At 40.4% G+C, this 24,556-nt stretch overlaps 1 protein-coding gene across 3 annotated transcripts in view; it reads left to right on the top strand.

Annotated features, from left to right (window-relative positions):
• Nucleotides 1–22,773, top strand: part of mtr (5-methyltetrahydrofolate-homocysteine methyltransferase) — a 57,906-nt gene extending 35,133 nt beyond the window's left edge. For all 3 annotated transcript variants that reach the window (XM_067988713.1, XM_067988712.1, XM_067988714.1), the window contains 13 exons: nt 305–412; nt 1,161–1,261; nt 2,390–2,457; nt 3,165–3,285; nt 7,973–8,054; nt 9,321–9,419; nt 9,846–9,921; nt 10,611–10,766; nt 11,112–11,308; nt 12,563–12,763; nt 16,233–16,425; nt 16,794–16,906; nt 20,810–22,773. In XM_067988713.1, coding sequence (XP_067844814.1) covers nt 305–412; nt 1,161–1,261; nt 2,390–2,457; nt 3,165–3,285; nt 7,973–8,054; nt 9,321–9,419; nt 9,846–9,921; nt 10,611–10,766; nt 11,112–11,308; nt 12,563–12,763; nt 16,233–16,425; nt 16,794–16,906; nt 20,810–20,899 — 1,605 coding nt within the window. In that variant the 3' untranslated portion in view covers nt 20,900–22,773. The remainder of the gene's footprint in view (nt 1–304; nt 413–1,160; nt 1,262–2,389; nt 2,458–3,164; nt 3,286–7,972; nt 8,055–9,320; nt 9,420–9,845; nt 9,922–10,610; nt 10,767–11,111; nt 11,309–12,562; nt 12,764–16,232; nt 16,426–16,793; nt 16,907–20,809) is intronic.
• The last annotated feature ends 1,783 nt before the right edge of the window (nt 22,774–24,556 follow it).

The following is a 24,556-nucleotide window of genomic DNA, read 5'->3' as shown; positions in this document are numbered from 1 at the left end:
GTTGCGCGCGTGCATCCAAATGCGCCTGGGTCAAACCCGGAAGTGGGCACGATGAAGCCAGGATGTGGTCCTGCTCCAAAATTCCACTATTTTTACTCCCACCTGCCCCCAACCCACCCATTCTTGGGAGTTAAAATTGCCTCCCAATTCTCAAAGCCGAACTTAGAGTGGTTGCAAAACAAGCCTGTGGCAATACAGAGCTGATTTTCAACTGGAAACATTTGAACATTGTGAAATATCCAACTGGAGGCATTTTGAACATTCTTTCAATGTTTTGCAAATAGAATCTGTTTTGTGCCATCAGGTTATTAAATCTGCTCGTGTAATGAAGAAAGCTGTTGGTTACCTTATCCCCTTCATGGAGAAGGAGAGAGAGGAAAGGTTGGCACAGTCAGGCCATTTAGAAGAAGCTGTAAGTTATCGTATCTATAACTGAGATTGGGGAGCATTTATAGCTTCAAAAAAAATCTGACTTTAAATATCTTGCATTTAAATTAGAATTGTACTGATTTTCTTTTCTTACACAACATTCCCTTTTTAAAATTTTGTTTAGCTTTAAAATGCTAATGCATTCTGTCACCATTCCCTGGCTGAGACTGGAGGCTGGTAACCTGCTCACAAGCCCCTGGTAATGCTGCTGTGGGGGAGGGGAGAGGAAAGCAGGTCATCTCTTTCTGTTGATTCGCTTTCCTGTACTTGGTACCCATGTAACATTTGTAACTGAACTTTAAAATAATTCATTGTATGTGATGTGCTTTTTGATGTTTGAGAGATGTGAAAAGCTGCTATATAAAAGCAAGTCTATTTTTCTTTTCATCTCTGCTCAGCTGTCTAACTGAGGCAGAAAACTCACCATGTGGGGAGTCACAGATGCAAAACTGTGGCTTACTACTTCTCTTTTGTGTTGTTAGCTTTATAAGCATGTAAAAATGACCTGGCCCAATTTAGTAATGAGGCTGTGCATATATAACAGCCTTTCTTGAGAGGCCTTAGACTCGGTGGACACAGGTTGGATTATTACGTCATTTGACTTTTGTCTTTCTTTAAATTCAGACTGTATATAACATAACAAAGGGTTTTTGTAAACCAAATAAAGCAATCTTAAGGATACTGTCCTCTGATTCGAATACTGTTGATCAAAAGGTTGTGTTACTTTGCAGAACCCATACCAAGGTACCATAGTACTAGCCACTGTCAAGGGAGATGTTCATGACATTGGCAAGAATATTGTTGGCGTGGTACTGGGCTGCAACAACTTCAGGTAAACTTACTACTCCTCTTGTCTCCTCCCACTTGATAGTTCTCTTTTTGGGTCTTTCAAAGTTGTAATTCTTTTTCAAATTAGAGTTTGTTTTATGTATTTTTGAATAATCTGACATTGTTATTTGTTCAAATGCATGCCATCATTTTCTTGTCACACTTATAACGGATGTGTCGACAACTTCCTCTGACTAGAAGTTCTAACCAGAATTGCCACAAACCTGCAACATAGGCTTTACAGTACCTGACCAATTTATTACACCAAAAATTTTGTCTCTATATAGAATGTTTTTTCCTAAAGAAATACACATCAATTGGAGCAGAATTTTATTTGTATTTCCCACCTGTTGGCACTTGAAGGAATATGTGCTTATTCTTTGGCAGGAGGACAGAAGGTGGTTGTCAAACTGCATATACCTTTGTGTGTGCTGTAAACAGGAGTAGCATGCTATTGGATTAATAATTACCCTGTTAGTTATTTTGCACTGGAAGTTGCATAGGCTGCTCAGTATCCAGTCCTGTTTCCTCAACGCTGCGCTATCAGACCCAATAGTTCAGACTAAAGCTACTAGCCAAATTTATTTACAGGATTTATATAGAAGCAAAAAGAGCAAAATATTGATAGTACAAATATTTATAAAACAATGAAGACTGAATCAGTTTCCAAGAGTTCCAAACTACCTTTAAGAGTATATTCCAATAAACAAAACAGTCGAGTAAATGCCTATATTTGTGGAGGATACCGACTTTTGTAAGCCTCCTGATGTGATGCTGGTAGTTTCAAGCAGGGTGGGGGTTCTGCTTCCATCACAATGTGGCCTGATGCAGTCCATTACAGCCTTGTAACTGAGCACCTGTTCTTCTACATACAGTTATGCTATCTTTAACTTTGAACCTGATATTGGGATGAATGCTGGAAATTCAGTGAAGGTGATGTGGATTGTTTCTTAAACTGAAGAGGTGACCTTTAAATTGTGTGTTTAACAGTTCATAGTAGTGTGTCTGGTTAGGATTAACCAGACTAATGAAAGTATACACCCTCATTCTCCAAAGCTGCACTTTGATTCTACAGCCCACTGAATCCCTTATAAATGCATTTTTAAAAATTCTTTTATTTTTCTCATTTCAGAGTCATTGATCTGGGAGTTATGACTCCGTGTGATAAGATACTCCGAGCAGCTATCGAGAATAAAGCAGGTAAATACAGCAATATCCCTGACTCCATTAAGTAAGATTGGCAGCTCCACTCATTTATTTACATATGCATAGAAGTTTGATTTTTAAATTCTCCATGCTGTTTTCTATCCTGTTTTTCTCCACCCTGGGCACACCATTGCAATGGGGAAGAAGGGGGGACACATGAAGCTGATCCTGAACTTTTGCCAAGGACATTGTACAACTAGCTATTGGGAGGTGTGCAAGAGCAAATTAGAATGTTTCTTTTATATATTTTTTTTCTACATCCCTCTTATGTAAGCTCCTCACCACCCCTGTGGCCCTCTGAAGTTTGGAAACTTGTTACCAAGCAGTACTGTGGGGAAAGATTGCAATTCTAGTACATTTGGAAGCAGATTATTTTCTTTCCTTCCTTCTCTCGCCCCATGCCTCTAGGTCACAAGAGCGAGCAGCCAATCTGCTCCCAGGCCTCACCTCTGCCAGTGATCTCTCAGCCAGCTGCTAGGAAATGCATAAAAGTGGCTTGGGAAGTACTTTTCTCTTGTATTTTCTCTCTATTCCTGGTCTCTACCCGAAGCTGTTGTACAGCTGTGTCTGAGATTGGGAGTTCAAAGCCACAGGCTTAGACCCTATCACTCAGTAGCACATCTGCCCAAGCATTAATTTAGTTGCTAAACCAGATTCATGATTGTGTACATCTCTGTATTTTATTTTCAATTTTATGGCAGATATTATTGGCCTATCTGGTCTTATCACACCATCTTTGGATGAAATGATACATGTTGCCAAGGAAATGGAACGAATAGGTATGAAAATGCCTTTACTGATTGGCGGAGCAACAACCTCAAAGTAAGTAACTAGTTAGAACAGAGTTTTATCATTTCCTCTTTCAAGTTTATTACAAACAATCCCCAATCTGAACTGAACAAATTTTGTATAACTACTATAAAATATGTTGGTTTACTCTACTTGTATACGAATTACTATTTTCTCTAAGGAAGGAAGCAATGATCAGCTAGAGGACAGTAGCTTCCTCATCATTGAAGATAATAGAGGTCATCTTAGTAAAGGCTGAAACCAACCAATTTATGCACACACCTTCTGTGCAAGCTGTACTACTCTTAAACCCCTTCACTGATACAGAACTGTATGTAGGTATGAACCAAATCATTGACACAATGGCTTGGATGTCTTTTTGCTCAATTGGCTCCATATGTTTGTCTTAAAAGCATGTCATAGCCATACATTCTTTCGTAATTTTGGTAAAATACTAAAAATGATCAGTAATTACTAAGTAAAACCAGCTTTGGGAAGGAATCACAGAGCAACTATAACCTAGTGACACCCTGTTTGACCAAAACTTAATAAAAAGCGATATAAATAAAACTTAAAAATTGCAAATGCTGGAAATCTGAAACAAGCTTGCCCTGATGAAGGATTGTACCTGAAATGTTACCATCTACTTTCTTTACAGATGCTGACTGTGTATTTCCAGCATTTTCTGTTTCCATTAATAGAAATAGCTGTTGCTTGTGTAGCATTTAGACTACTAGTTTACAATTAATCAGCCTGTCTTAACCTCAGTCCATCAATTGTAAACAATTTTACAACACCAAGTTATAGTCTAACAATTTTATTTGAAATTCACAAGCTTTCGGAGGCTTCCTCCTTCCTCAGGTGAATGTTGTGGAAAATTCACCTGAGGAAGGAGGAAGCCTCCGAAAGCTTGTGAATTTCAAATAAAATTGTTGGACTATAACTTGGTGTTGTAAAATTGTTTACAATTGTCAACCCCAGTCCATCACCGGCATCTCCACATCAGTCCATCAAAGAATTGAGTTCATTTCCATGACCTGGTAGCATTCTTTGTCAAGCACTCCATTATCACTCCATTATACGCTAAAATTGACCCGAGGCCACATCATAGTTTGTGGCCTTTTATTTATTTTTTCCTTCAGCTGTAAATAGTGAGGATTTTCTACCCTCCATTTAATTTATATATGTGTTTTCAAATCCCTCCACTGACTCGCCCCTCCTTATCTCTGTAATCTTCTCTAGCCCTACAACCCTCCGAGATCTCTGCGCTCCTCCCGTTCTTGTCTCTCGCGCATTCCCGATTTTAATTGCTCCACTGTTGGTGGCCATGCCTTCAGTTGCCTAGGCCCTAAGCTCTGGAATTCCCTGCCTAAACCTCTCCGCCTCTTTACTTCTCTCCTCCTTTGATGCGCTCCTTTAAAACCTACCACTTTACATGTCCTAATATCTCCCTGTGTGACTCGGTGTCAAATTTTGTTTGATAACGCACCTGTGAAGCGCCGTGGGACGTTTTACTATGTTAAAGGCGCTATATAAATGCAAGTTGTTTTTGTATTTTAATGAATTTATCTTTAAATAGTGCTGGATTGTGGAGCAATAAACTGGGAATTAGTACAATTATAATTCAAGAAATAAAGCTTTTTTTAACTTCTTGATCTAGCAGAGAAAAAGCATCAATTCATTCTGATTGTCCTTTTCACATGCAATTTTGGGGGGATGAACTACATAGAGTTGACAAATTGGACAACAAATGTACATTCACAATCTTTGAAATCATGGAGAACAATTACAGTAGGACATGCTGTGTAATATAAATGTTCCATTGATCTGGCATGCTGCTGTCTTACGTTTTGGCTGTTACGTGCAGAAGCCCAAGAAGGAGCTCTACTTTCACATGCTTGGTGATTCTTTCTCCTTTCTCCTTCCTCATCATTAAGCCAGTCTCATGGTTTTCTTTAATCCCTTCTTTCAGCACCTATTACTTTCTCCTTGTCCAGAATAGCCCAGACTTAATGCAACTCCTAATTATGCAACTGGGGCTGGATCATGAACCCTTGTTTAATAACTGTATATCCGTTTTTTTTGTTCTTCTCTGTTCTGCCAATTTTCTCCTCCTCCTCATCTCTCCTGGAACATTAAGTCCTTGCTAGGATATGGGAATTTGGTACTGGGTTCCCTTAGTACCTCACCCAAGTGACCATTTATCACATGTGAGCCTAGACGGTAAATGTTAGCAGGCCAGGTTATTCGGCTGTGGTGGCATTGCAGCCAAGTCCAGTTCTGACCTCGCCCAACATTCACACACCGGCACTTCCAGCAAGGGTGCCTGGATTGTGATCAGGAGAGGGAGCTGTAGCCAAATATTCCCCGTCACTAGTTCATGGACGCTAAGTTCAGTTGTGTTGCCTCTATCACCACTGTTGGGTTTTTATAGGATATTGTCACATATTCTTTGCTCTTATGTTGAGATATTATAGGATAGTCATTTATCCTGCACCCCGATCCAAGTTCGAGGACAAGAAAGCACTGAGACGCCTGATTGATACTCTTTATTTATCAAATCAGTGATGTAACACACAACCCCTTACGTGCAGTGCCCTTGAGACTGGTACCGTTTGTAACTCACATGCAAACGACTCATCAGGAAGTTGCAAGCGCATCGTCTTGACTGCTCGTGCTAGCCTCAGCAAGATTAGGTTGAAGTCCCTAAGGAGCTCCAGTATGTTATATCTGTATAGGATTAATCATCCCCTAACTTGATGCTATTAGATCAACATGTCCTACCTACGTCTGGTTAAATACCTGAGTACTCTAGTCTACTATGTCACCGCTTAAAGTGACCTTCATTAGGTAATCCCTTCCAATACATGTGTGCAACGCCACCTCTTTCTTCTTCATTATATTCACTAATGAGAAACTGTGGATATCAGTTATGGCCTTTTCTTATCTCTTACCATTACATCCATGACTAGCTCTATTCATACCGATTACTCCCCTTCAGTCTTCTAACTGTCTGGTTCTACACCCGCTATATTTCTTATCTCTTCCCACATATTGTTAGTGAGGTAATGTCTGCTATATTCCAGGCTTGACCTCGTACTGTTTGCAACTACTGCAGTATTAATCTTTAATATGTGTGTAAGCATACACATGGCAGATGAAATGTAATGCAGAGAAATGTGAAGTGATTCATTTTGGTAGGAAGAATGAGGAGAGGCAATATAAACGAAATGGTACAATCTTAAAGTGGGTGCAGGAACAGAGAGACCTGGGAGTGTACGTATACAAATCTTTGAAGGTGGCAGGACAAGTTAAGATAGCGGTTAAAAAGGCATACGGGATACTTGGCTTTATAAATAAAGGCATAGAGTACAAAACCAAGGAAGTTATGCTAAACCTTTATAAATCACTGGTTAGACCCCAGTTGGAATATTGTGCCAACCCTGGGCATCACACTTTAGGAAGGAAGTCAAGGCCTTAGAGAGGGTAGAGAGGAGATTTACTAGAATGATACCAGGGATGAGGGACTTCAGTTACATGGAGAGACTAGAGAAACTGGGATTGTTCTCCTTAGAGCAGAGAAGGTTAAGGAAAGATTTGGTAGAGGTGTTCAAAATCGTGAAGGGTTTTGAGGAGAAACTGTTTCCAGTGGCGGAAGGGTCGGTAACCAGAGGACACAGATTTAAAGTAATTGGCAAAAGAACCAGTGGCAACATGAATCATAGAATGATACAGCACAGAAGGAGGCCTTTCGGCCCATCGTGCCTGTGCTGGCTCTCTGAAAGAACTATCCAATTAGTCCTATTCCCCTGCTCTTTTCTCATAGTCCTGCAAATTTTCCCCCTTCAATTATTTATCCAATTCCCTTTTGAAAGTTATTATTGAATCTGCTTCCACCACCCTTTCAGGCAGTGCATTCCAGATCATAACCACTCCACGCGTACATTTTTTTTCCTCCTATCTCCTCTGGTACTTTTGCCAATTACCTTAAATCTCTGTCCTCTGGTTACCAACTCTTCTTCCACTGGAAACAGTTTCTCCTTATTTACTCTTTTGAATACCTCTATCAAATTGCCCATTAACCTTCTCTGTTCTAAGGAGAACAACTCCAATTTCTCTAGTCTCTCCACGTAACTGAAGTCTTTCATCCGTGGTACCATTCTGATAAATCTCCTCTGCACCCTCTGAAAGACGTTAACATCCTTCCTAAAGTGTGGTGCCTGGAATTGGCCACAATACTCCAGCTGAGGGCTAACCAGCTAATGAGGGAAAAAAAAATTATGCAGCGAGTAAAAAGCAGAAAGGGTGGTGGAAGCAGATTTAATAGTAACTTTCAAAAGGGAATTGGATAAATACTTGAAGGGGGAAAAAATTGCAGGGCTATGGGGAAAGAGCAGGGGTGTGAGACTAATTGGATAGCTTTTTGAAAGAACCTGCATAGGCACAATGGGCTGAACGGCCTCCTCCTGTGCTGTATCATTCTATTATATGTATATATAAAGGAAGCTTACTATGGCTATTCTACCCGATACACCTATACTTACAACCGCCCAGCTAAGATGTGAAAACTTTGCACAGAGCGGGAGCCTTCCTAGTCTGTATGGCTCAGCTACTCACTGCCTTGACCACTTGAACCACTGGGACCGCCAACTACCATATTCTTATATTGACTCTGACAGGCTGTATCTATTTTCATCTAAATTGCTTTTCATGTTTTCAGAACGCACACAGCTGTCAAAATTGCACCGCGGTATAGTGCACCTGCGATTCATGTTCTAGATGCTTCCAAGAGTGTTGTTGTGGTAAGTGTTCCTGCGAGATTGCCCTCTCACCTACCTTGTAACTGCCTGGAGGATTATTTCTCTTTTTGAAGGATTATTTCTATTTTTTTTGGTGATGTTGATGATTTAGATTTATTTTTATGTACCTTCCCTTTTTGCAGTAATAAGGACTTAGCAGATACTCACAGCATTTTCATCTAATGACCGCATTATCTGTGCAACTGAAGTTCAAAAACGAGAATAAATAATGATGTCAGTAGACATCCATTCTGCTACTGGCAGACAGTCCAATTCTAGGTCATCTCTACTACGTGTAACTGATGCTTTCATCTACCACTATTAAAGTATTAAACATAGTCAGGCTGACTTTAACTGGCCAAAATCAGCATTAATGGGGTGGCGATAGCCTCAAAATAGGGTTATTAGATTCACCATTCAGGTAATGCCATGCTCTGGCCACCACCATTTTGAAAGGAGCCTTCCCTCGAGCTCCACAGCACCTGCCTATTTCAGGCAGTAGGCCTCTTGATTATGCAAATCCTGGTCCTGTGTCATCCTTAGTTGCCCTGAGAAAGTGGTAGTGGGCCTTCACCTTGAAACACTGGAGTCATTGTGGTGATGGTGTTCCTAAACTCACTGTTGCACAACACTGCCCTTTCACCTCCCACTTCTAAACTCAATATTACAAAAACACTGCCCCTGTCACCACCTGCTTCTAAACTCATTATTAAATAATCATTGCTCCTTTCACCTCCTGCTTCTAAACTCACTGTTACAAAAACACTGCCCCTTTCACCTCCTGCTTCTAAACTCACTGTTGCATAAATACTGCCCCTTTCACCTCCTGCTTCTAAACTCACTGTTGCATAAATACTGCCCCTTTCACCTCCCGCTTCTAAACTCACTGTTAAATAAACACTGCCCTTTTCACCTCCTGCTTCTAAACTCAATATTAAACAAACACTGCCCTTTCACTTCCTGATCCTAAACTTGTTACATCGATGTGGATCCTTTTGGTTCCTGCTTGGATAGTAGGTCCTATTGGCCACTGTACCATAATAACTACTTGCAGCTTTAATGTAGTGAAATGTCCTATGTCCAGGACAGGATGTGGGCAACCAAATTCTGGCTGCTTTGAGAACCAACTTTTCCATTGACTTGTAAAATATAATTTTATTGTCTCTGAACTTGTATCACGTGCAATCACTTTTATACTACACTGAACATAATGCTTTTACACTTTATAGCGTGTAGTGTATCATTATTCTCTTATTCTTTAAATTGTAGTGTTCTCAGCTTTTAGATGATGACCTGAAAGATGACTACTTTGAGGAAATAACTGAAGAGTATGAAGAGATTCGACAGGATTATTATGACGTTTTAATGGTCAGTTTCAAAATTAATTTGTATATCAAATACTTAAGGAGACATAATGGTTCCTGTTTCTGAGGGGAGAGGAAGTGTGTTTTTTGTGAATGAGAATAGGTCTAGATTGAATAGTAGAGATATGGGGATGGATAAATACTTTGGCGTTTGGTTTGGGGATAAAAGAAGTATTTATGAGGAACTTTCCCTCAGGAGATTAAATGGGTGAGGGTGAGTCCATGTTAGAGCAATTACTCATGGTCTGAGGAAGAAGTGAGCTTAATGTACCGTATTAGCCTTTTCTCGCTCCATTCTTAGACTCCTATATTTGAAACGAGTTTTGACAATTCTAATCTCTGCAGTTCTTGCCGAAGAGGATATCAGATACGTTTGGTGAGTGTCACAGGTGATTTTCTGTTCACTGATCAGAAATCTTACCATTTGCAGGACAAAAAATATGTATCATTAGAGCAAGCCAGGAATAGAAGATTTCACATAGACTGGCTCTCGCATCCTAAACCAGGTCAGTAGCGGCAGAATTTATCTGCAGAATAACATGCTCCGAGTCACTGGTGGATTTGAGTCACTACTGTAGAAATTATTTTCAAAGATTTCTCTTTTTAATGTATATTTTGAATTTATATTTGTTGTTCATTACATTGCATCATTTCCAACAAGAAGGACAGACACGAGACCTTGTTTCTAGGATTGTACCACTAGGAAACATGTAGATATCTCCCAGGTTATCTTAGCCTTGTATTTTCTGTTTTTCGAATATACTTTCCTTCCTTCCTTTCTTCACTGGAGGAAGTACCTGCAATCAGCACATCTCCCTCTTGAGAATGTAAAATTGCCTATCAAGAAGGAGAGCTGAGGAATGTAGAGATTGTAATAGATCTGTTTGATCCACATAGGGCTTTTGAAGAGAATACAGTGATTTACCGGGGGAAGGATGGTGAGTCCGGAATTGAGGTCATCTGCAGTGAATGAATGGGCCTGATGAGCCAAGTGTCGTGTTCTCATTCCAATTATTAATTTGCCTTTAGAATCATAATTGTAATCTTGGTGGGACTGAGGGGGAGAACAAATATTTTTCCATTAATTTCCATTCCATTAATATATGGAAAAAAGTAATTAAAAAAAACTCCTCAACACAGTTGTCTCTGTTAGGTGCACATTTAAAGTGATCAGAATCATTTAATTCCTTTGCAGTGAAGCCAGCGTTCATTGGTACCCAGTCCTTTAAAGATTATGACCTGCAGAGACTGACGAGCTACATTGATTGGAAACCCTTCTTTGATGTTTGGCAGCTGAAGGGAAAATACCCAAATCGAGGATATCCCAAAATCTTTAAAGACAAGACAGTTGGTTAGTGCCAATAAAACTACTCTTACAAATTAATAATGGCATAGTATTAAAGTTGCATTCTGCTATTTTCTTTACTTTTAGTTGTCAGTACTGTTTTATGGTGGTGTGGTTAAGATGTCCTTCAACAGAATAGAGCAATTTGAAGGCCATGCTACCCTAATCTTTGTAAATAACATGAAAGGTAACTTTCACCTGTGTTTTTTTCCATCCACTGGCCTCATAGAGCAGTCTCCCATTTAGGCCATGCAAGTTGCCATGCACTGACCAGAGAAGGTGCTGTCTGAATCATACCATACCTCAACACCCTACCCTCATAATAGGTATAACCTGTTAATCAACCTGTAGGTGAAGAAGCCAAGAAGGTTTTTCAAGATGCGCAGAATATGCTGAACACATTGATTGAAGAGAAGAGGTTGAAAGCCAGAGGAATTATAGGGTTCTGGCCAGCTCAAAGTGTTGGGGATGACATACACTTGTTTGCAGAGGATATCTTTCCCCACACTGGTGAACCAGTGGCTAAGTTTCATGGTTTACGGCAGCAGGTACGACTTTTTTTTGTCAGTTTAAAAATACTTAGCTCCTCCAGTTTCTCAATTGGTAAATGCACTGCCTAGTGTGGTACTGAGCCATACAGACCAGGTAAGTCTTGGATATGATCCCTCGCCTGTGCTGTATTAACCGATCTCAGCTAGGGTGGAGGTTGGGGTGTTAGGTCACTGGTTAGGGAAGGGTAAAATCAGCAGTGGTTCCCACCTGATCATTTTCTAGCCACCCCTGCTGGAAACAAAACACGTGATGATGTGATTGGACTCAGTTGTGTTGCCCTCCACAGTTGAATAGTCTGTCAGCACTGACTGTCTAGACTCTCAAATTATTAACAGCATTTGGATGAGGTATTGGAGAGCACCCATATCCCAGCAAGAGAACAGACCTTTCATCGGTGAGAAAATTGGCAACAGAAAAGAAATTAACTAGTGTATTACTCGTTCTCTGCTTTTGCAATGTTAGGCCTATAATTTGAGGCAAACATTCTCTTCAAGGTTCTAATATATTACATTTTTAAAACGTAGTAATGGCATAAGTGTCCATTTTGCTCTCCACAACAATTGACTTTTGCATGACCAGTGAAAGTTTATTTCTGTGTGGATTTCTCAGGTCATGTCATTCTGTGGTTTTGGGTGGGGGGGAGCATGTATGTGTGCAGTCAGGGGCAAGTATAATGAGGACAAATTCTTATGCTTGATGTCTTTTCCAATAGAAACGGGAGAGTTGTGGGGGTGAATCTGCATAGAGCATTGGTGTACCAGCATCTCCTTGATTTCATAGCAAGAAAGGAAACCTAGAGTGAAAGCAATGTAGCAAAGATCTGAATGCTTGAAAGTACAAAAAATAAAGGGTAGATGTTATGGTTTTTTTGCATTAATATTACATAGAATGTACAGCACAGAAACAGGCCATTTGGCCCAGCAGGTCCATGCCGGTGTTTATGCTCCATACAAGCCTTCTCCCTCCCAACTTCATCTAACCCCATCACCCTAATAAAGGGGAGGCCATTGAATGAATGCTGTGTTGCCTGCAACACGTTGCTCCCAGTAGTTTTGTAGTTACAGTGGGTGCATGCATTGTTTTCAGTGCATCCTGAATGTTATGTAAATCATTATTTCATCCAGTGCAACAATTGTTGAAGATGTGACCATGCCCTTCGTTGTAGGGAAATATCCCTGTGGGCCATCATAATGGTTTTTGTAACCTAGGTTGCCAATAAATACAATTGTTCCAACTTTCATGTTTTCCAGGCGGAAAAGGACTCCATTAGTACAGGATTGTACTGCTGCATCTCTGACTTCATAGCACCCAAGGACTCCGGTGTGCCGGATTACATCGGCATGTTTGCAGTGGCGTGCTTTGGTGCTGAGTTGCTGAGCAAGCAGTATGAGGAGGACGGTGATGACTACAGCAGCATAATGGTTAAAGCCTTGGCAGACAGACTGGCTGAAGTACGGCTGATATTTGAATAACCATAATACTTAACTAGAAATAATAGTCTCATTTACAAGTGGCTTAATGAAAACTACTAAGATTTGGATATTGAATATTTGCATTTAGGTTGTTGTCACTTGAGCAAAAAGAGTTGGCCAACTTCTCTCCTAAAAATGCATGTGATCTAACTTTCAAGTTTTCCATGTTAGTCTTGATTCTAGCTCATTGTCCAGACTCTAAGAGTAGGAGAAATTACACTGTAAGGATGTGTAGGGGTATTAAGGCAATTGGGACTAGCTTAGTGGTATAAACTGGGCGACATGGACATGTTGGGCCGAAGGGCCTGTTTCCATGTTGTAAACTTCTATGATTCTATTATCTGAATTTGTGCAGCACAAGAAGAGAATTTCAATGCAGAAATAATTTTACTAACTTACTCTATACCATAGAACAACAAAATAGCTAATGTGTGTTTATCTTCCACAAAAGTAATCCTCTATTTGATGGTTAGTGTTGCCTGCAGTTATATTTGAGTAGTGATGTGAAATGTTCGCTGTGGTATAGAATAGGCTGCAGTAGGAGATAGATAGACTGCTTTAAACAAACTGCTTGTCCTCAACTTTACTACACTGGGCAACTATATACCAGTATTTGCTATTATTTGATTGTAAGTAGGGAATCAAGGACAAGTGGTTTGCACAAAATTAACTGAGTGGAATGGCTCACAAGCAGAACAGGCCCAAGGAAGTTATTGTAGCCAGAACATTGCTAGGGGTATATCATAAATCCAGACAGGTCATTTTAAAACTAGATTTGGCTTTGGTGAGACCACATCTGAATACTATGTGTTTCGGTTTCCCTATTTCAAAAAGGACATTCTGTCATTGGAGGGGGTACAGAGAAGGGATACATATTTGATCCCAGAACTTAAGCGAATGATGTATGAGGAAAGATTGACTACCCCGGGTCTTTTTTCTCTTGAAAACAGAAGACTGAGAGAGGGTATGATAGAAGCATTTAAAATTATGTAAGGTTCGGACAAATTGGATCTAGAAAGCTTTTCTGCCATATACAGAATTTAAGCACAAAGGGTCATATTTACAAATTAAAGACAACAAAATAACATAGCAAATGCGGGAGGAAAATTTTTACTAAAAGGGTGGTGAGTATGTGGAACAGATTGCTAGCATGGATGACGGAACAAGAAACCCTAATGGGTTTCAAAAAGGAACAAGACCGGTTCTTGTCGTCAAATGGGATTCAGGGTTATTAGAAATGCATCAAGGGAATACTGTGGATAGGTGGGCACTTGAACCAAAGGACTTCTCCTATCTGAAACTTACTATGCCACTATATAACATGAGTGGTTTATTCTGAACAAATCACCACTCCACAACATGTCAACATGTACTCTGTTTATGCAAGTTGTTTTTGGTTTTGAAGGACATAAATTAAAATTCAACTAAATTTCTATTTAGTTTTTCACTGATTTAGTACTTAGTAAGAAGTTGCAGAGTACATGCTGATATTGTATAGAGTAGCCCAAACTCAACAGAAAAAGTATGGGGAAAAAATAACTACGTGTTTTTAAAACAAAAAGCTCTTTCACAAAAATCATTTGGCAGTCTTTTTTGTTACAATCATATGATGCACTAATGTAATTCATATTGAAATGCTTTGTTAAAACACTTGTGCACAACAAACACCATCGTGACAAAAATCACAAGACAGTGCCTCTTTAGAAAGATTTGTAAGTTACAGCATGATAGTATTAAAATAATCAGCACACCCAGCAAATACAAACCCCAGCATCTGCTACTTTTGACCCCTGGTGACCCCACCTCAGTATTCTTGGATGTAATGTTTCCCTAACTAACCTGTTTGAACACTCCTTTGATTGCTGTGATTATCTCTCTGCCGAGGTGTGAGAAAGGGCAGTTAGAAAGATTATCTGTAATCACCAGGCATTGTTCTCTGACTATATATCCTGTGCCTTTATGCAACTCTTCAGTTCACCTGACGAAGGAGCAAAGCTCCAAAAGCTTGTGATTTCAAATAAAGCTGTTGGACTATAACCTGGTGTTGTGCGACTCCTTACATTTGTCCACCCCAGTCCATCACCGGCATCTCCACATCATGCCTTTTTTCTGGAGGCTGGAAGAATTCCAGCAGTGTCTCAGAAATGCCTTGAAACACTAATACATTCCAAATGTGATGAGCAATGGGCATTAATATTGGTTACAATTATTGCTCCAAAGACAAACTGAAGCATTTTAAAGTGGCTTCTCTTGGAAAGCTATCTGAGACATATGACTGTTAAAAGCAGCAATCACGTGATCTCTGGGCCATGTTGAACCGATATTTCCTATAGAGGAATGTTGAATTGTACATTGTGCAAACACTTCTGTTAGTGGTTAATGCTTCTCACAGTAAATAATTCCCATCACTGGTTGAATGAGGATGTATTCATTATATTTCTTTATTTTTTATGCTTTAAGCATCTTTTTAATCTCTTTCCTTACTTTCGGTTGCTAATTTTGGTGTGAAGGATGTTGATGTTGGGAGATGGACTATTTTTCTACTTTTGTCACTTGTACTAGTACTCTCAGGTTATGTACAGCATAAGTTATGTGCAGAATAAAGTTCATCCTTATGGCATCTCTGAGCAAGACATTGCTGGTTTGGTGTCTAATTGTGGACGTACTGTGTAGTGCTGTGCACTTGTTTCCTCTAGGAATTGGATTTCAGACTTTCCAAACCCATTTCTTGAAGGACTTTTCCAATTATCCAAGAGAGGAGAGTTTCATTCCATCGGTCTGGGTCAAATCCAGATACAAGATGTGAAAGGACAGTGTGCTGAACTATTGCGCTGCCCAATCTGTACCCTGATTGTTTTTCTACTTAGTTACAAGTTAATCCATATAACATTATGATGGTGCAGCATGCTCTATTTTTCCCATATTTCACTGAATCTTAGCCACACTCCTTGCAGGGGGCTGCCAAGCAGAGGTCACGTGCATTCCTGGAAAGGGGGAAGAAAATTGAATGGCGTAACATCAATGGGCTGTAGCCATGGACCTGACCTTTTGGCCACGGGAGGTGCATGACGAGAGGGCTTAGAAATTGGAGAAAACTTGGGGTGGAGGCAAGGCTGCATACCTAGAAAACTGGTTTTGATTTTAATTCACTAGCCATGGGAGGTGGGGAATTCAATAGATGATATGTAAATGATAAATGAGATGTGGCTTTTAGAGCATATTACTCACAGAACAAGGGTCAAATGGCAGAAGTAGGTGCTGCATTCGAATTTGTTGTTTTGCTGAATTGTCAGGCTGCTCAGTGCTGTATATGAGGAAGGCAAAGAGAAATGACCGTACTTTTTAACCAGTTTCAAATGAACAGTTTGTCTTGTTGCTTGGATATATTACCTCCTAGGATGCTGTAAATATGTCATGGAAATTTATACTTTATTTTCATATTTTGAAGGCTTTTGCTGAAGAGATGCATGCAAGAGTCCGTAAGGAATTTTGGGGTTACTCCCCCGATGAGAGCCTGGGTGCTGCTGACATGCATAGAATCAAGTACACGGGAATCCGTCCAGCTCCAGGGTACCCAAGCCAGCCCGATCACACTGAAAAAATAACTATGTGGAAACTGGCCAATGTTGAGGAGAGCACAGGTGAGATTATTAATATTAATGAGACTCTTCATTAATATGTTGTTCAGCAGGAATTGGTCGAGCGTTTAAGAATGGTTGCGACCAAGAGCAACAGTTACATTATGGACCCCTAAATTTTCACAGCTGTGTTTATTTCTCCTTGCTCACTTTGAACTTTTGGCTGAAGTTGCAGAAATGCCCACATTTACCTGAACCAATTTGGTATCCTTTAAGTGGATCAGATAAACAGAACAGCGCATGTTCTTAAATTATTTATGAGCAAATGTGTGCTTTTGTTTTTAAATTCAGTAAATGGTGAAGATTAAACATTTAGTTTTCTTTCCTTGTGGCCATCACGCTGAAAAGGTTTTTCTTTATTTTCTGCACAGGGATTGCAATGACTGAGTCCTTGGCTATGACTCCAGCAGCTGCAGTCTCAGGACTTTACTTTTCCAGTCCACAATCTATGTATTTTGCAGTTGGAAAAATTGCTAAGGAACAGGTTGGTTGTTAATTTGTTGTTCCAGGAAATGCATTTAATGGGCTAAATCTGCCTACTTAATGGGCTAAATCTACTTAATCTAGGGGAAATGGGGGTAACTTTATGGGGCTATTTGTAAAAGTTACTTAAATATAACAAAACCTCTTCCATGCTGAAATTAGGAAAGGTTTCCTCCTAAATCATTTCTACTCGAGCACATGTTCCAGGCTGACACTTCAATGCATTACTGAGGGAGTGCTGCACTGTCAGAGGTGCCGTCTTTCGGATGAGACGTCAAACCGAGACCCCGTCTGCCCCCCTAGGGGTGGACATAAAAGATCCCATGAAGCTATTTGAATGAGAGCTGGGGATTCTCCTGGTGTCCTGGCCAATATTTATCCTTCAACCAACATCATTAAAATAGATTATCTGGCCATTATCGTATTGTTGTTTATGGGACCTTGTGTGCAAATTGACTACCATGTTTCTCTACATTACAACAGTAATTACCTTTCAAAAGTACATAATTGGCTGTAAAGCGTTTTGGGATGTCCTGTGGACATAAAATGCGCTATATAAATGCAAATCCTTTTCTTCCTTTTCTTTAAAGGTATTGCATTACTATTAAAAAGACAACTTGCATTTATATAGCACCTTATCTTATCTCTGAGGTCATCCCAAAGCACTTCGCGTTCAATTAATTACTTTGAAATGCAATCCACTGTTGCAAGTGCAGCAGCCATTTTATGCACAAGAGAGTCTCACAAACAGCAGCGATGAATGGCTAGTTAATCTGTTTGGTGAGATTGCTGGAGGGAAGAATGTTGTCCAGGACATGGAGAGAACGCTCTACTCTTGAGTAGTACCGTCGGATCTTTAACATCCATCTGAACAGGGAGACGGGTTCTTCGTGTAATGTCTCCTCCAAAGTACAACAGTTCCAACAATGCAATACTCTCTATGCTGCATCTGAGGTGTGCAAGTGTTGAAGTGGGGTTTAACTGACTCTGATTTCTGATTCAAACAATTAAAAATGTTTCGCAATAATGTTTCAGTGCTTTCTGCTTTAAAACAACAGGACATCAGGCAGTGTAGGTTTTGGGGTTTGAATTCTCTCCATCAAGTGCGTTCCCAATGTCATCCTAGCTGACGGGAACAGGAACTGAGCAGAGTTGACATAGATTCCCCTAACAGGAGCTGCAAAGGGTGAACTGAATGATGAGTCATCCGGGGAGCTTCTGCAAAGCCAGATAAAGAACATCCTGTACAGGACAAGACGCTGTCATTATTTTGGCCTTGGTGCACTATGAGGGAAGGAGAAGTGAATGACTTGGAAGAAAACCATATACAAATAGGAAGAGCAAGTTCAGTTTATGAAAATAAAAAATTGCAGAAAATCAACATCTTTTAGAACAAAGTAAAACATATGGTAATAGAGCTTAAGCTATCAAAACTCTGTTTTGATGCCCTCCAAAGCTGAACAGCCTACCAACACTCACTACCAAGACTCAGGTCAATAATGATCATTTGAGCAAGTTACTAGGAGGCAACTGCCACTTGTGGAACTATACCCCAACCAAGATAAAATTGGGAAGAATATTAAAAACAAATGAGCATTGTAAACCTGCTCCCATTTACTGTTACTGTCCCTTTGAACACATGTCAATAACAAAGGTGCTTTCCAGTGCTTTGCTACACCTAAGGAAGTTAAGAAAGAATGAACTTGCATTTATATAACGCTTTTCACGACCTCAGGATGTCCCAAAATGCTTTACAGCCAATGAAGTACTTTTGATGTGTAGTCACTGTTGTAATGTAAGAAACGCGGCAACCAACTTGCGCACATCAAGGTCCCACAAACAGCAATTTGATAATGACCAGATAATTTTTTTTAGTGACGTTGGTTGAGGGACAAATATCCATCAGGATATCAGGGAGAACTCCCCTGCGTTTCTTGAAAATAGTGACATGGGATCTTTTACTTCCACCTTTTAAAAAAATTCATTCATGGGATGTGGCTGGCGCTGGCAAGGCCAGCATTTATTGCCCGTCCCTAATTGCCCTTGAGAAGGTGGTGGTGAGTCGCTGCCTTGAACCGCTGCAGTCCGTGTGGTGAAGGTTCTCCCACAGTGCTGATAGGTAGGGAGTTCCAGGATTTTGACCCAGCGATGATGAAGGAACGATGAAGATATATTTCCAAGTAAGGATGATGTGTGACTTGGAGGGGAACGTGCAGGTGGTGGTGTTCCCATGGGCCTGCTGCCCTTGTCCTTCTAGGTGGTAGAGGTTGCGGGTTTGGGAGGTGCTGTCGAAGAAGCCTTGGCAAATTGCTGCAGTGCATCCTGTGGATGGTACACACTGCAGCCACTGTGCGCCGGTGGTGAAGGGAGTGAATGTTCAGGGTGGTGGATGGGGTGCCAATCAAGCGGGCTGCTTTGTCCTGGATGGTGGCGAGCTTCTTGAGTGTTGTTGGAGCTGCACTCATCCAGGCAAGTGGAGAGTATTCCATCACACTCCTGACTTGTGCCTTGTAGATGGTGGAAAGGTTTTGGGGAGTCAGGAGGTGAGTCACTCACCGCAGAATACCCAGTCTCTGATCTGCTCTTGTAGCCACAGTATTTATGTGGCTGGTCCAGTTAAATTTCTGGTCAATGGTGACCCCCAGGATGTTGATGGTGGGGGATTCGGTGATCGTAATGCCATTGAATGTCATGGGGAGGTGGTTAGACACACTCTTGTTGGAGATGGTCATTGCCTAGCACTTGTGTGGTTTGAATGTTACTTGTCACTTATCAGCCCAAGCGTGGATGTTGTCCAGGTCTTGCTGCATGCGGGCATGGACTACTTCATTATTTGAGGGGTTGCGAATGGAACTGAACACTGCAATCATCAGCAAAGATTCCCCACTTCTGACCTTATGATGGAGGGTAGGCCATTGATGAAGCAGCTGAAGATGGTTGGGCCTAGGACACTGCCCTGAGGAACTCCTGCAGCGATGTCCTGGGATGATTGACCTCTAACAACCACTATCATCTTCCTTTGTGCTAGGTATGACTCCAGCCATTGGAGAGTTTTCCCCTTGATTCCCATTGACTTCAATTTTACTAGGGCTCCTTGATGCCACACTCGGTCAAATGCTGCCTTGATGTCAAGAGCAGTCACTCTCACCTCACCTCTGGAATTCAGCTCTCTTTTCCATGTTTGAACCAAGGCTGTAATGAGGTTTGGATTCGAGTGGACCTGGCAGAACCCAAACTGAGCATCGGTGAGCAGGTTATTGGTGAGTAAGTAGCACTGTCCACGACACCTTCTATCACTTTGCTGATGATTGAGAGTAGACTGATGGGTCAGTAATTGGCTGAATTGGATTTGTCCTGCTTTTTGTGGACAGGACCTGAGAGGGCAGATGGGGGCTCAATTTAATGTCTCATCCAAAAGATGGCACCTGACAACGCAGCAGTCCCTCAGTACTACACTGGAGTGTCAGCCTAGATTTTGAGCTCAAGTTTCTGGAGTGGGACTTCAACCCACAACCTTCTGGCTCAGAGGCGAGTGTGCTACCCACTGAGTCAAGGCTGACACCGTTAGTCAGATATATCTTAATAGTTTTATACAATTTTTATTATGTCTAACTTGATGTTTGCAATCCTGTATTCAGTCTGACAAATGCAACAGTTTACGTACTTTAAATTTGTCATGTTGGATACCTAGGGTTTTTTTTGGCTTGGATCCTACATTCAAAAAACACTAGATGTATGCTTAATGCAGACTCACTTTATGCAGCAGATTTTTTTTACTGTAATTATACAAACCTGCCATATCAGAACTTGCAGATCAATATTTAAATCAGATCAGTTATCTTTTTGTGTTGACGTACTGGTGATGGAGTTTTGAAATTCATACGAATGTGATGTTGATTTACAGGTTGAAGATTATGCAGCCAGAAAGCAGATGAGACTAGAAGATGTTGAGAAATGGCTGGGACCCATTTTGGGATATGATACTGACTTATAATTTCTTCAAGACAAATCATATTGAGGCACTGAGGACAACCATCTTAACTCAGTCTTAAACACAGAAAATATTTTAGTCTTCCTGCATTCTCTGACTACTGTCCTGACAAAATTAGTAATGTTTTTATATGTTACAAAAATTATGTATTTTTGCATACTGTTATTCACAGTAAAGACTCCATTTCTGGAAAAAAAAATTCAGGACCCTACTCAAGACAATGATAGTTTTGAGCTCATTGGAATTTTCATCAGCCATCTTAATATATTTTAGTATAAATGGAATTAAACAACATGTTAACAATCTGCTTTTTCTATCTCTTAGGCTCTCTCTCCACTCTCCGGAGGTCATAATGTTCCCTGCAGGGAGGGTTCCCCCATCGCCCAGGCCTCCTACACCCTATAAACAACCAGTTATACTTATGCAAGAGCAGCCCAGAGTATCTTTCCCTTCAATCTGGTACCTGGCTTCTGATCTCCCCTTTGTTGACAGAACTCATGGAGGGAAATAGTGGGTGCTACCAGGTTATAAATATATATTGTATATAGATTACAGATTATTTGAAGGAAATTAGACCAATTGTGATATTAGGGGTTTGATCATAGACACCTATTAAGTATTGATTCACTGAGCATCAAATCCCAAGAACCATGTATAATATGCAAAACTATATTCTAGATATAAAAAGTGTGAATTCTGTTAAAGAATTTTCTCTTTTTTCCCCCAATTTTCTGCCCTAGTCCCCCAAAGCTGATGATTCACATTAATTGACAGATCTTTAGGTAGCTGTAGACCTGCTACATTGTCCAAGTGGCCATGCCTCATGTGAGTTTAGAACAATGAGCATCTGCAGGTTGTTTTACTGTGGGGAGAGGAGGAGGATCACTGTTTAGCTCAATCCAGTTTTTACTCAATATCCTCTTGCTTTTCAATCAGGGCTCAGGGGATTGTGATGAGGTACAGTTTACTCTGGCTGGATTTTTTCCCCCTCTCTCTTTCCTAGCCCTGTGATACTGAGATCAGTTATTGTTCTGCCAGTCCTGCCCTGGCTGAAATCTGCTGGCTCACCCACTGAGCCATAAAGGTCAAGTTGTAATTCCACAGCATAAAAGTGAAAATTCAGAGTAATTGTTTTTGTGTGAAAATTCTATGCAAAATAAAACAGGCATTGTAAATATTGCAGGTTTAATATCAAGTTAAAAAGTAAATGGCAGCTAGAAGCAAGCTAGGTTTACATTAAGCACTAATGGTTAGTAGGAGTTTCTTTAATTTATTATAAATGTGTCACCCATCATTCATATTTCATTGTCATGTGTGGTCCAGGTATAAGCATGCATATGTCTAAATCAAGTATTGATTGGAGGTCTGAAACTTTTCACTAAAAAAAAGTCCCCAAATACTTACTTTTCCCTGATGTTAAGAGGGTGCTTGATTTAATTCAGACCACTGACACCCTGCAGCGAGTATATTAAACTGGTAGTTTAATGGCAGCTTTATCTAGAACAAAGTGTTTGCTAAAGCTGGCCACTCATAATTATATTTAATATATGGATAATGATTACACTAGCTGATATTGCACACCAGTAAATCCCTGCCTCTTTCGTGTCGAACACAGGATATTTTTCATTTATTTTACTACATTTGCAGTGCTCTTTAGAAGTGCAATTAAAGTGTCATCTTGAAATGTTCTGTTGTTTAGAACTATCTTGACTATTAGACATGATATAGATTTGACTGAAATGTCTCAGTATCTCGATAGTCTCAATGAATGTGTTGATCTTTAATTACATTTCTGATTTCACATTACAATAATGTAATTTCTTTATCTTTGAGTGTACATTGTCAGTATGAAAAGTTTAAATGCAGATTTTCATTAATGGATTGAATAATTGTATTTTTATTTTGTGTGTTTTTGGTTAGTCCTGATTTTTTTTAACCCACATCTTTAAATCTGTCAGAAGAAGTGTTTTCTAAATCTGGGTAAAATGGTCCTTCACGAGTCCCTGGAGTCTAAAATTTAAGGGGAGTGGTGTCCTGCTCAAGAGCAATAATAAGAGAACCAGAAGTAGATCATTGTACTATAGTGAAGAGTATCATAAAAAGGTGGAAGGAGAAGCAGACAGAATAAGGGTCTTCAAAATGGCCTGCTGATGCAACAAGTGGCTGTTCTGCTGAGATTAGGATTTAGATGCACACAAGGTAATGTATGTGATGTGATGTACCCAAGGTGGAAAAAGTCCATTAGGTATATATTAGACAAAAAAAATGGGGTAGGTGCATATCATACCTCAGGTTACAGCCATCCCCTCACCTCCTACTTCTTGGGTGAGGCAAGAGACCTGTAGCCAGGTCAGGAACCCGCTGTCAAAAATTCCTCTGATCCCTCAGTCAACCATGAAAGCTCCAGGAGGCTACAAACTCATTAATTATTTTCCAGAGTAATTAGTCTTACCATTCATGTCAAGATCACTTTTTTCCAGAAACACCTTTTTGAAGGACTTTAAAAGAGTCAGTACCACCTCCAGAATCCTGTTCCACAGGGTTGGTCATCCAACCTCAGTCATCCAACCTCAGTCCCTGCTTTTTCAGTTTATATGGGTAGTCCCCTAATTCTACCTGATCCTCAAACCCACTACCACTTGTTAGTTGTCTATTCCTCTAATAAATGTTAAACATTACAGGTACAGTATCTGACAGTTATATGTTTATAGTACTGGACTGGCAACCCAGAGATTGCAAAATCAATTTCACAACTTGCCATGGGTGCAATTTGAATAAAACTGGTAATTTATGAGCAATCACCAGCAAAATAACCATGTAAGTTTCCAGAGTGTTGTAAAAACCCACTTGGTTCTCAAATATCCTTCAAGGAAGAGGAGAAAGCCCAACCATTTTCCCCAGACCTTCAATAGCACCACTATTGCCGAATCCTTGACCATTGAGATCTTGTGGGGCACCACTGACTGGAGTTGAACTGGACAAACCATATCCGAATAGTGCAGCACATATTCAGACATGTAATTTTGGACAATCCTGGGTATCCTATCACCTTAACACTGCATGCAGAATATCAGCAGGGTCAACACTGAATCCTATATTCATGTGGAGAAAAACGAGCACTGCGTAGTGCAATTTCTAGGCCTCCATGTTTCAATAACCCTCTGAAAACAAATTCTACGTCCCCCCCCACCCCCACCTGAGTCTCTGGCCCCTTTTTACAGATTTGAAAACCAGTGGAAACAATCTTTCCCTCTCAAAACTTTTCTTAAGCACTATTAGACGTTGCCTCAACTTTCTCAGAGTCTAATAGCAGCAAAAATGTAAGCAAATATAAACACTGCTCTTCATGTAAGAGCTTCTAGTTGAAACTGTTGAATACAATAGTTTCCCCAAGGCATTCTGCTCTATCAAAACAGCCTCTGTGGCAGCAGCAAAAACAGAAAATGATGGAAATATACAGATCTGTAAATATCTGTGAAAAGTTAACATTTTAGGAGTAACCATGGGCACAATTTTAAAATATGGGCAGTATGGCAGCCGGTGGGGGGGGGGGGGGGGGGGGGGGGGTCCAATGGGTGCGCGGGTAACCCGAATACTGAAACTTTACTGTACCCCACACGATCGTGACTTAATTGGTCTTGTTTCCGGGTTTGCCGTCTG

The sequence above is a fragment of the Heptranchias perlo genome, chromosome 8, assembly GCF_035084215.1.
Source record: "Heptranchias perlo isolate sHepPer1 chromosome 8, sHepPer1.hap1, whole genome shotgun sequence".
NCBI classification, from domain to species: domain Eukaryota; kingdom Metazoa; phylum Chordata; class Chondrichthyes; order Hexanchiformes; family Hexanchidae; genus Heptranchias; species Heptranchias perlo.
The sequence above is the reverse complement of the archived record's forward strand: the minus strand, read 5'-3'. Positions and strand labels throughout refer to the sequence as shown.